At 38.3% G+C, this 11,862-nt stretch overlaps 1 protein-coding gene across 1 annotated transcript in view; it reads left to right on the forward strand.

Annotated features, from left to right (window-relative positions):
• Positions 1–9,099, forward strand: part of LOC129768484 (uncharacterized) — a 425,523-nt gene extending 416,424 nt beyond the window's left edge. Inside the window, exon 16 of the mRNA XM_055770172.1 lies at positions 6,793–9,099. Coding sequence (XP_055626147.1) covers positions 6,793–8,162 — 1,370 coding nt within the window. The 3' untranslated portion in view covers positions 8,163–9,099. The remainder of the gene's footprint in view (positions 1–6,792) is intronic.
• Positions 9,100–11,862: the final 2,763 nt, after the last annotated feature.

Here is an 11,862-nt window from a genome sequence, read left to right on the forward strand (position 1 = left end):
AACTTTATTGTGTCTTTGCTCGTATTGTGGCCGTTTTTCTTTCAGTGCACGGCTCAAACGCATCAATTTTCGTCGGTTGAGGTCCGTCGATGTTAGTGCATGGCCGGGGTATCCATACGTTGCCCGACGTTTAGGATTGTCGTAATGGATCCACTGTTTATCGCCAGTAACGATTCAATGCAAAAAAAAAACTTTTCTTTTATGCCGTTGGAGAAGTTGGTCGCTCATGAAAAAACGGCGTTCGATGTCTCGTGGCTTCAATTCATACGGCACCTTATGTCCTATCTTTCGGATCATTCCCATTGCTTTTAAACGATCGGATATGGTTAGCTGAGCTACTCCAAGTATATCTGCAAGTTCTTGTTGCGTTTGTGATGGATATTGATCGAGTGAAGCTTCCAATTCTTCATCTTCAAACTTTTTTGGCGGTCTGGAACGTTCTTCGTCTTCCAAGTCAACATTACCACTTTCAAACCGTGCAAACAACGTCTGACATTTTCGCTCAGTTGGAGCATGTTCACCATAAACTTTCACCAAAAATGCGATGACTTTCTCCTCCTTTTTTCTTCATATTAGGTCGTATGAATAAAAAAATATATTTACTTATTCTGCCCGTTTCCAAGTAAAGTAAACTTTCCTAGTATTTACTTGAATCCGTATTAATAAAAGTTTACTTTACTAATTTCATTTTAACGCATGTTCGAATTCGAACATAGTTTTCACTTTGTCAAACATCTGTCAACCGATTGTTTAGGTTTTATTTGGACAAAGCGTGTATTCGCGATGACAAAGGAATAGTGTCGGCGTCTGGTGGCGACTTTCAATTAGGGATCATGATTTGGGTCCCTATCTCGTTAGTGTAATACCTATCAGATTAGAAGACACGGAGCCAGTTTTTAAATGTTAAAATTTGAATGAAAATCGGCCACGGGAGCACCTATACTGAGTACCGTTATATATTATTCATAGAAGCTCCATATTATCCTATGAACAGGTTCACTAAACATTAATATTCGTTTAGAAATAGTGTAAACTGATACATCGTTGCATAAAGTGTAATATTAGCATGATTCCTTGCTGTGGTGGTTAAGAGCAGACAAGCGACCGCAAAGAGTTAAACCGGAAGTCAACGAAAGTACACCCAAACTAGCGTTGGCAGAAAAAAATCCATCTTCGGTAGAAAAAAATGTTTTTTTCGTGTGAAATGAACAAATAAAAGCACCTTCTACAAAAACTTTGAAATGTTTGTATTATGGAGGCAGACATCTCTTTCTCTTAGACTGAACGCCAGCTTGAAAAAAAATCCAAACGATGTCAACGACAGTGTCTTAGAATATCAACAAATATTCACGAGTAACGAATATGATTTTATTTCAGTGTAAATGACTTTTTTTTCAGCTCGAAACACACTGCCCTCATTATATTGATGACAATAACAAACGAGTTCATTTTGTTCATATCGCTGATGCATGAACAAATTTGCTATAATGAATGAATGCGGCATTGAGTGGGGTTCATAACTTCGCTGTTATTTATACTTTGAATATCAAAAGCAACAAATTGATATTTCTCACATTCGAAACGATATTCGTTCTGGCATTGATTTTGAGCCAAAATTAAAAAATAAAATAAAATAAAATTAGTCAGGCAGAATCATTTAGAGAACAAAAACGCCAGAGCTCGATGAAACAATCTTTGCAAGAAATCGCGCAGGATTTTGTTTGGCGAGACGGTAACAACGGCATTGCGAACGATCCCTAAACACCGTATTGCAATTGAATAACAATTGCTCCTAGACTCGATGGTCAAATGGATTACAACATATCATAATCTTCTTGTTGCCTGCGTTGATTTGGAAGGACTTACGCATCAGTACAATCCGACCTACATAAAACCAGCCGCACACAGCTACCTCTGGTTAAAAGTAAACAACAGCTGATATTCATTTGGCTAAAATGAAATTCTGTTCTGGCATTCTGAATAATCAAGATGAAAATGACATTGGGTGGAAAAATAAACATCAAAACATATTGATCAACAAAAGTTCATTTGCTCATATTCACTGGTTGCTTGGATCTGTCATTTTGATTTTCGTTTGGAGTATATAGGTTTTCGATGCAACCTAGCCCGAAAGTATATGCTTTTGAGCTAAACGAAGATGATTTTTTTCAACACTGGTCAACGAGGATCAAACCAAGGCCGGCTGGAATGCAAGGCTGTTTTACACGACCACGCTATCCACATAGCCATTGGTGCTGGTTATCGGATTTACCGTTACCGATTTTATCGGTAATACCGGGTCATTTTTCATTACCGAAATACCGGAAATTTAACAATCAAAAACCGGTATTATCGATAATTTTCATTTTTATACCATATACATGGTTTTCCATTTCGGGCTTCCGAAAGTATACAGCCCTGCGCTGACAACCGTTTGACATAGCTGTCAACCAAAGCGTCATATCGTTAGTTGAATGTCTGCCATTTTACAATATGGATCGTTTTAGCATCGCACAACGTGTTAATTTTGTTAAATTAAACTATAAAAATGATGAAAAACCGGCAAATGTTTTTCGAGCATTACGGACGGATTTTTGTCGTCATGGACGGCCTACAGAGCACACAATCGCTAATGTAGTGCGTAAATTCGAACAAACTGGATCCGTAGCGGATATTGTGAAACCTGTGCATCATCGTAATGTGCGTTCGGCCGAAAATATTGCTGCTGTTGCTGCCAGTGTGGAGGATGACCCGAATGTTTCGATTCCACGGCGTGCTTAGCAATTGGGCTTGTCAAACACATCATTGTGGCGAATTTTGCATTTGGACTTGCACCTACATCCATATAAAGTCCAATTGGTACAAAAATTAGAGCGTGGTGACCATGGAATGCGTCGGGCATACGTCGATTGGGTGAACGAACAACAGCAGCAAAATGCTGAATTTTCGCATCAAATTTTCTTCAGCGATGAGGCACATTTCGAGTTCGGTGGCTATGTGAACACCCAAAATTTCCGTATATGGGGCTCAGAAAATCCACACATGATTGTTGAGAAGCCATTGCATCCGCCAAAAGTCACTGTTTGGTGCGCATTATGGTCTGGTGGAGTCATCGGGCCGTATTTCTTTGAAAATGAGGACGGTGAGATGGTAACTGTGAATGGTGAGCGCTATGGCCACATGTTAACCGTTTTTTTGCCACAAATTGAAGATATGGATACGGATGACATGTGGTTTCAGCAGGACGGCGCCACGTGCCACACAACACGACCGAACATGGCCATATTGCGAACGAAATTTGAGGGACGCATAATTTCGCGTTTTGATGATGCCAATGCGATTCGAACCCGCTAGACTTTTTTTGTGGGATTATGCGAAAGACCGTGTCTATGCCAACAATCCGCAAACTCTTGAACATTTGAAAGACAACATCCGTGAAGTTATGACCGAGATACCGTCCCATATGTGCCGAAAAGTCATCGAAAATTACCTGTTCCGGATCAAGGTGTGCGAGGAAGCCCTAGGTGGACATTTGAATGATGTTGTATTTCACATATAATGGCATAAACCAAACTTTAATTTGAAATAAAAGTTTCATCGAAATTCGAATTCTAAGGGTGGGTTTAGACTAGTGATATATTCATGTGAAGAAATATGATGAGATTTATAGAAATCGCATCAACCGTTTACACTAGCGTGAACTTCTATAATGAATATATTCATATTTTCGGTGAATTTATTCACCTGAAGTAGAACTGCATCCAACTTTAGTGATTTCTCACCAGAGAGAAATTCACAAGCGTTTACATATGCTGAATTTATTCATGTTATATATACCTCGAATAAGTGTATCATATTTATTCTCACCCGTTTACAGGTGAATAAATCCATCTATAGTTATAGATCTCCCTAGTGTAAACCCGCCATAAGTGTGTTTTATTTCAATTTACTTTCGGAATTTAAAGTTCGAAAACCCTGTACTTTCGGAATTTAAAGTTGGAAAACCCTGTATAACATTATGCCGCTTCAAAGTATTACCCGAGAATCAAAACAAGGTCGAAAAAGCAGAACTAGCAGTGTTGCGTCGATTTTACGACCTCCGAATTTCAATTCAAAAATCGTTGCTCGATCTGAAAACAAAACACAGCATAAGCTTCAGCGATGAAGAACTGACAACGGTGAAGGAATTGGTCGATGCCCTCGAACCAGTTCTGGACGATGTTGAACTGCTATGCCGGAAGAACTGCACCCTTTATAGAGCTGATGTCGAATTTCAATTTATGGTAGAACAGCTATCGCAGCCACCATCAGAAATTTCGAAGCAGCTGCTTGAAGCCCTGGTTGCACAAAAACGTTTGATATGTGCAGATTTGTTCGCGTATATTAATAATCATTCTCGTGGTCATAATAAAACTAATGATGACTTCGGCGTTTTCTATCAAACGTCACGGACTGCATTGATCAAGCATGAATTTGAAATTGTTCGTAACATGGAGAAATTTGACGATTACGGTATTGATTTGGTAGCCGGACAATAGGAGAAAAAAATCCACTGGACAATGCAGCACTTGCAGAAAAGTTGTGCATCAAGGAAAAACTTGAACGATGATTGCAGCTATCAAAGATATCAACCTCCAGCCCAAGCTCAACGTCTATAAACGGATTGATGAAAGCCCTCAGACAAGAGTTTCCGTACAGAGAGCATCAGAGGTAAATACAAGTCAATGGTATTCGATGCTCTTCGTACCGTAGGCCCAACATCATTCGACTCTGAACGTGCCTTTTCCTCTTCTGAAAATTTTGTTTATGAGTTCTGAACTAGATTAGAAGACTACAAAATTAACATTATTTATGTTCTTAAGTATTACTTTAATCAACAAACTAAGTAGCGACAATTGAAATATTTTTCATGTAAACTAATCATTATCGTTTCATTAAAAAATGATTTATTTTAAGGCATATTTTACCGGTTTTATCGGTGATGAAATGTTCATTACTGAATCAACGGTTAATGAATTTTGGGACGGTAATGCAATCCCTATTGAACATCTGAATGGATTGTAGATCACTGACCAGAACAAGATCGTACAATGTGGGTACAATACAGGAAGAGTGATTGTTTGTTGCTGCCATACAAATGAAACATAAATTTCTAAATTTCTCGAGAATAAATCAAGCAAATAAAACGAAATTTGCCGTGTGTAGGTTTTAGTGTGCAATAAATGATTCTATGGTGGTTAGATACCCCTCTCCCTCTCTTAGGGGGGGCTGCCATACAAATGAAACACAAATTTTTGCATTACTCGAAAATTAATCAAACAAACAAACCCAAATTTGGCATGTAACGTAACGGAGAAATATGTTATTTCCAAGTGGTTGAAAAATCTTGAACGAGAATTGTGTCTAAAAATAATCTGATATTATAATGTCGAGTTTAGTAGAAGTACTAGTACTTTTATAGTAAAAGATAGTTTTAAAGGGTAGTTTAGAAGATCAATCAATGAATAATTCTGCGATGTGACTCATGAACAGCGCTTAGTAAAAAAACGTGGATGTGAAAACGAAAAACAAATTTTGGGCTGGACGAAGTTTGCCGGGTCAGCTAGTTCAATATATTGTGGTGCACTACAGTTTGCTATCGTACATCTATGAAGATTTACATTTATTTTGATGTAAGTCTTTTGTTTCTGTACAAGTTTCGAAAAAGAGAGTATGACGCTTGGAGTGCAATTTTTTTGAACAATCATTCCTCTTAGCCGGCTGAACGGAATGGTATGATAATCACTTCTTTCGAAAGATGAAATGTCCCAGATGTATATAAGCTGGTGCTCGCTTGGAAATCCATTTACTTCTGATTGGAAAGTGACAGGAAGATGGTCTCTCTCGCTCGCCTCAACACTATGCTCTTTTCTCCCAACTCCATTCCTTTTCTGCAGCCGGAGTGAACGGAGCCTTTAGCGAAAAAAGAAGTGTGGTTGACAATTCCATATAGATTGTTTACAAATGGTGACATTGGCTATGGATTTGATAGAAAAGAAAATGAAATGTTTGATATGGTGTAAAAAATATTTCATCATACCAAACAAACCATATTATTTGATGAAAGCAGGAGTTTTAATATCATTTGTTGACGTTTTGGCGTGATTGGCGGGGAGGTGGGTATTATTTGTGCTGGATATTTTTTAAGAGAAATCGATTTCTCCTTTGAGCGTTAATAATTCTTTTCCAGCTAAACGAAGTGGTGTTGTAATCATATTATTCAAAAGATAGAATGTCCGAAAGTTATGTGTCTATTAATTATTGATTCGAAATCCTGTTCCAATAGCTTTAAAATTGTTTTTCAAACAGACTATTGAAACCATAAAAATATGTATACAAGCTGAGGCCCGCTCGAAAATCCATACAGCGGAACTACGTTTGGTGGTGCCAAAAACAAACACGGTTTGCTTAGGAGCATTGAACGACAATGAAGTGTCTTTGTCAAGGCAGGTGGAAAAAAGATTGGATTGAGTTGTTCCCTTCTCAGAGTTAGAGCCGAATTAACGTCAAACGTTTAAATAATTTATAATTCAAGAAGAAGAAGAGGAAGAAATTCAAAAAAATGGTATGATAATCACTTTATTCGAAAAATGAAATGTCTGAGAGTTATATGCGTGCTACTTATAAAGCCAACAGTAGTTCTACGTCCACAGATATGACCCACTTCAATTTTTTTTTTCTTATTAAGTTATACTTTGGGTCCCTTGATTGAATGAGTTTAATAACGAGAGAACATTTTCTTTCTCGTTCCAGCTAACGAGAGTCGCCTAACAGAGGAGGAAGCCATCGAGGAGATAAAGCAATTGTTCAGCCAACTGCAACGCTTGCATGACAGAATGCCTCAGCGAGGGATGGCCATCACTACGGTTACCTGTTTGATAGATACGTGCAGGAGCTCTACGCTGAAACCACCTCCCCTGCTAGCAGGTTCTAAGGCTATATCGATCCCATCGGACAGGAACTTAGCCAATGTAGACAAAAGCACAAACACAAACACTCTTCCCAACGGGAATTATGGTAGTGACGGGTGGATGCCAACAGGTATGAACCATTCAAACACGCGGATCACGATCACCGAAGATTCGGATCATAACGATCGTTCGATAGACAATAGCAACTTCAATCTGGACTATCTCCAGTTAAAGTGTATGTGTAGCGAGGAGGGGGTAGATTACGAAGAACCAAAATGTAAATCCCACAGTGGAGATGGAAAACATTCCTTCAATAATACTGTTAATAGATGTAAGCATACTAATTGCTGTGATATTGAAACAAAAAGTTCCCGAGCGGTTCTAACTAAACGAAACTCGGAACTGACGCTGAACCGCAGCAGTTGTGGAATGGAGAGCGGTCGAAACGATTCTGTCGATCATTTGGCCAACACATGTAGCAGTAAGATTAGCGAAATGAGTGCAAAAAACTTCGAATCTTGTGATAATCTGTTGCATCAACAGCAGAGACAAAAACAGAAACATAATTCATTCGGCGATAGCATAGATACTCAATACAATCAAACAAATCCTAGTGGTAGCGGTATGGTGACAACGTCCTCCTCGTTAAGTGTGGACGAAAAAAACTTTAGGAATCTCAACCTAGAAAACTTTAATAAATTGTATGCAAGTCATAACAACAAGATAGATAGTTTGAAAGAAAATTTCCTGCTACGAACAGCGCTCACAACCGCACTGCACAACTTGGAAAACGAGAACCGTTCGAGAAACCAACGGGTGAATGCCGGGTTTCTGCAATACTCGTCCTCCGCCGAACAGCAGCGAGGGACATCCGAATGTGAGGTCAACTTTTCCATCACCACCAAAAACAACGCTCAACAAACAAAATCAACCACTTTAACGCCAACTTCATCCTGCACGTTATCGGGAACTTCGAATGCCACTTCGACGGTCTCACCGGGAGTGGCCACATCCGTTCCAGTTATAGGGAACAGCAGTAGCAGTTTAGATATTGCTATGATCACAACTACTGCGCTGGAAGCCAGTGCAGGTGGCTCGGCAGCTTCTTCGGGAGGTCAACAGACGCAGACGAAAAAGAAAAAATCTCCAGAGAAACGGTTGGTTATCGATTTGAACGACAGATCCAAATACACCGAGGAGGTGTCCGTTTGAGATTACGAGAAACGATAGGTTATGTATTTACAATTTATTGGGAGTCCAAAATCACAAACACATCTTAGTAGTGAATTAAATTGAATGACAAAATTAAAACAGTTTTAGATTTTTTCCATATATTCACAGACAAAGTTTTATTGTGGAAAGGATATTTTATACAAGAAAAGGTACAATCAAGAAAGTAAAAACATACTATAAAAAAACTGAATTATTAAATGTTTCGTCGTGGTTGAAATGCTGCAATCAGTAGATGAATGATTTACCGATACATTCATCTGTAACACAAATACCCCACAATTGAAGCCTGTACAATCCCTAATCTAAGGCGGTCTTTTAGGAACGAAAGCACGCCCAATTGAATCCAATCACAACAGATTATGATTACATTCACATTAAAATAGTCCCAGCCTGATTCCGAATTGTATTCCGACGATGTGTATTCCGGTTCGAACGATCACTTTAGCCTTACGTTTGGCTACGAATGGTGTCGCCGCTTCGGTTTGCAAATATCATAACATTACCATAAAATCCATGTTTTGTTCCAAACGACTTGGGCGGCCGGAGGTCGAATCAAAGGAAATGGAAATCGATTCCACGGGAATCGTAAAACGAAACAAAATTGCTTCTTCTCTCTAGCGAAACTTAACGCAATGTTCGCCTGTGACCCCTGCCACCATCATCCGCCGCCACCAGCAATCCGGAATGTGTCGCCAGCCTCTCACAGGTATAGACACGCACCGCGGAGATGGTGGCCACTTGTTGTCGGCAGGACTTGTTGTGGGAAAATTGCCGCAAATGTAGCAGACGACAGCACTTCACCTGCTGGATTACGTTGCTATTTTTATACACCTTTTTGGTTGCTCTCGCCATTGCCATCATCATCGTTATCGTTATTCCAAGTCATGATTTGTCTGGATGAGACTTATTTATTCGCAAAGCAGACAACAATGCGCACATTTTTTTCGCCTTTAAGTCACCAAAAACAAGATCATGATTTATCTCATGATCTTGTTTTTGGTGACTTAAAGGCGAAAAAAATGTGCGCATTGTTTAGGGATTATTTCAGTTTAGAGTTTTTAACATATCGATTTTGTTTCTGTTTGTTTATTTTCCCGGCATTGAAGCTGCGTGTCAAAAACTTATCTACCTCTATCAGTTCGCTTTTTTTTCAAACAAATCCCTAAAATATTATAACAATATCATTCTATCAAATATCAACACGTTTATCCGGAGGATTTTGAACATCTGGTATGATTTGCGATTACGTGCTTCTCTAATTTACTCCAAACTTTGAAAAATCGACTAAAGAAAACGACTGAACGTATCAATATGAAACGTTCCCAGGTGTTTTGGGGATACACTAGGCTAAAAATTTGCCTGCAAACATTTGAACTGCAATATTTGCACAATTACAGATGATTTTCTAAAACCCAAGACCATCTATTTTTGGCACTTTTCTGGAATCGATTCGAAAAATTTGAATTATTTTTAAAATTAAATCTGGATGATAAAGATAAATGGATTTTCTATTGAGTTGATTAGCAAAATGTGTTAGTCCACAAAATCTTCGGAGCTTTAATAGCTTTAAAGCTTTGAAATGATGCACATCCCATATGTATATGTTGATTCTTCATGAAGATACAGCATGTCAAAATCACTTAAAATTTTCGACTTCGCACTCTGTTTTTTTTTGTCGAGTATAAAAATAAAAAAGTATGATATAAAAGTATGAGCTGAATGGATCGAGAAATAAAATTTTTGTTCATATAGCGAATAAACATCGCTGGTTTGGATGATCAGAAAGCGAATTTCGTTACGATGTTGTTTTAAGAGTTATTTTAACAATTATCCAACCATAACCATTTTTCTTTTCCAGTTAACAGCGTCTAACTCACGATCTCAGGTGGTTTCCATGGAACAACTCTCCATTTTCTAAAGCCCAAACCTCGGAAACGACTAATATGCGGTGCTAACGCTTTGGATAAGTTCACTAATAACGCTTCTGAGTCGGCTTTTCATCGCTGCATTCTTAGAACCCCCTCAAGAGGCACTCCACCATCCTCTTGTAGCTTCTTCGTGGGCAACTTTCGTTGGTGACTTGATATAGACACGTTCCTTCAAGTCTGCTTCGGAATCCTACGTTTCATTTCCAAGAATGATTTGCTATCCGATTCGCCAACCTAGTAAACAAACATAACCTTGTAATATGGCTGACGAATCAGATGAGATAGATGATGATGAGATAGTCTCCAACTTTTTGTTGATAGACAACTAACTTCAAAGTGAAATTAATGCATCTGCCGCTGAAATATAACAATCGAAATATATTTGACGTAGGATTACGTCTTTCGTTTCTGTACCGGGGTGTAAGTTCTGCGTTTCGAAAACGAGAGCGTGGCGCTTGGAATGCAAGGTTTTGAACATTAACCCTTTGCGGTCGGAATTAATTTCTCTTGAAAGAGATCCTCTTATCTTTCTACGCTAATAATATTTTGTTTGTAGCGAGTACCGTTACCAATTGTTCACAGAAACATTAGTGAAAATGTTTAATAGACATTAAAATTCGTTTATAAAAAATGTAAACTATTACATCATTGAATATTTTTGTATTTAGTAAGATTCCTTGTTCTGGTGACTGAGTGCAGACAAACGAATCGTTTGAAAACAGACTACTGAAATCACATAAATCTGTATATAAACGAATGTACGATCGCTGGAATCTGTGTGTTTCCCTAACACAGACTTCAAAATGAGCCTGGGGAAATCGGCATTGCAAAATTTCTGCAGATTCGAATTCGTTTTCTCAACACAGATTTCAAAACTAATGAGCCTCAATGAGAGATCGGCTTTGCAAAATAGATGCATGGTGCGTGTGAAAGTCGTGCAAGATGATGGCGGGAGGGTGAGGGTTACGCGTAGGTACTTGTGAAAGGACACTAGCACACTTTCATATCCATGAAAGTACGGATTGGTTCCACAAGCACATTAACAGAACAACTCGATCACAAGTGAACACTTGGCACTTCTTTCTGGATGGTTACTGAATCTTCGATAGAAGGAATCAAATGGAATGCAATTAATCAAATGGAATCAATTAAAGACTAATATGTACACATTTTCTCTCTATACAAGGAGGTTTCAAAACAAGCCAATTTTCGGTTCGAGAAGTACGTACACTTGGGAGGTGCATTAACTTCAGAGGGAAATGTGAATGGATCGTTTTGCCATTCTTCCGTTCATATATTTTGGAAGTCCACGATAAATAAATTCGAAAACTGTTTCATTTAATCACTGGTTCAATTAATAAACTCAAATGATTACTAAGCCAACGGTAGTCCTACGTCAACCGTGCAATTATATCTTAGGTGTAACCCACCCATAGTTTTTTATATCTTGTTGCACCCATCTAGAATGTCTTGTTTCCCACTATATTATTTTTACAAATCCTCCTGTCAAAGTAGCGCTAATTCTAATTTTTTTTTGCAGCAATGTTTGAGAGGTTCTATCGCTTTTTCGTAAATGATCTCCCCCTTATGATTGTTTGACGAGAAAAAACAAAAGGGAAAAAATCGCACAATTTTTTTTTTATTATAAATATTTGAAAAGTAAGCTAAATCCTTTTTCTTTCAATATCCCATCAAGCGGTTGCTATGATTTACCAGACTAATACAGACTTTTCGACAAAACTGAAAAACAT

The sequence above is a fragment of the Toxorhynchites rutilus genome, chromosome 2 (assembly GCF_029784135.1).
Source record: "Toxorhynchites rutilus septentrionalis strain SRP chromosome 2, ASM2978413v1, whole genome shotgun sequence".
Taxonomy (NCBI): Eukaryota; Metazoa; Arthropoda; class Insecta; order Diptera; family Culicidae; genus Toxorhynchites; species Toxorhynchites rutilus.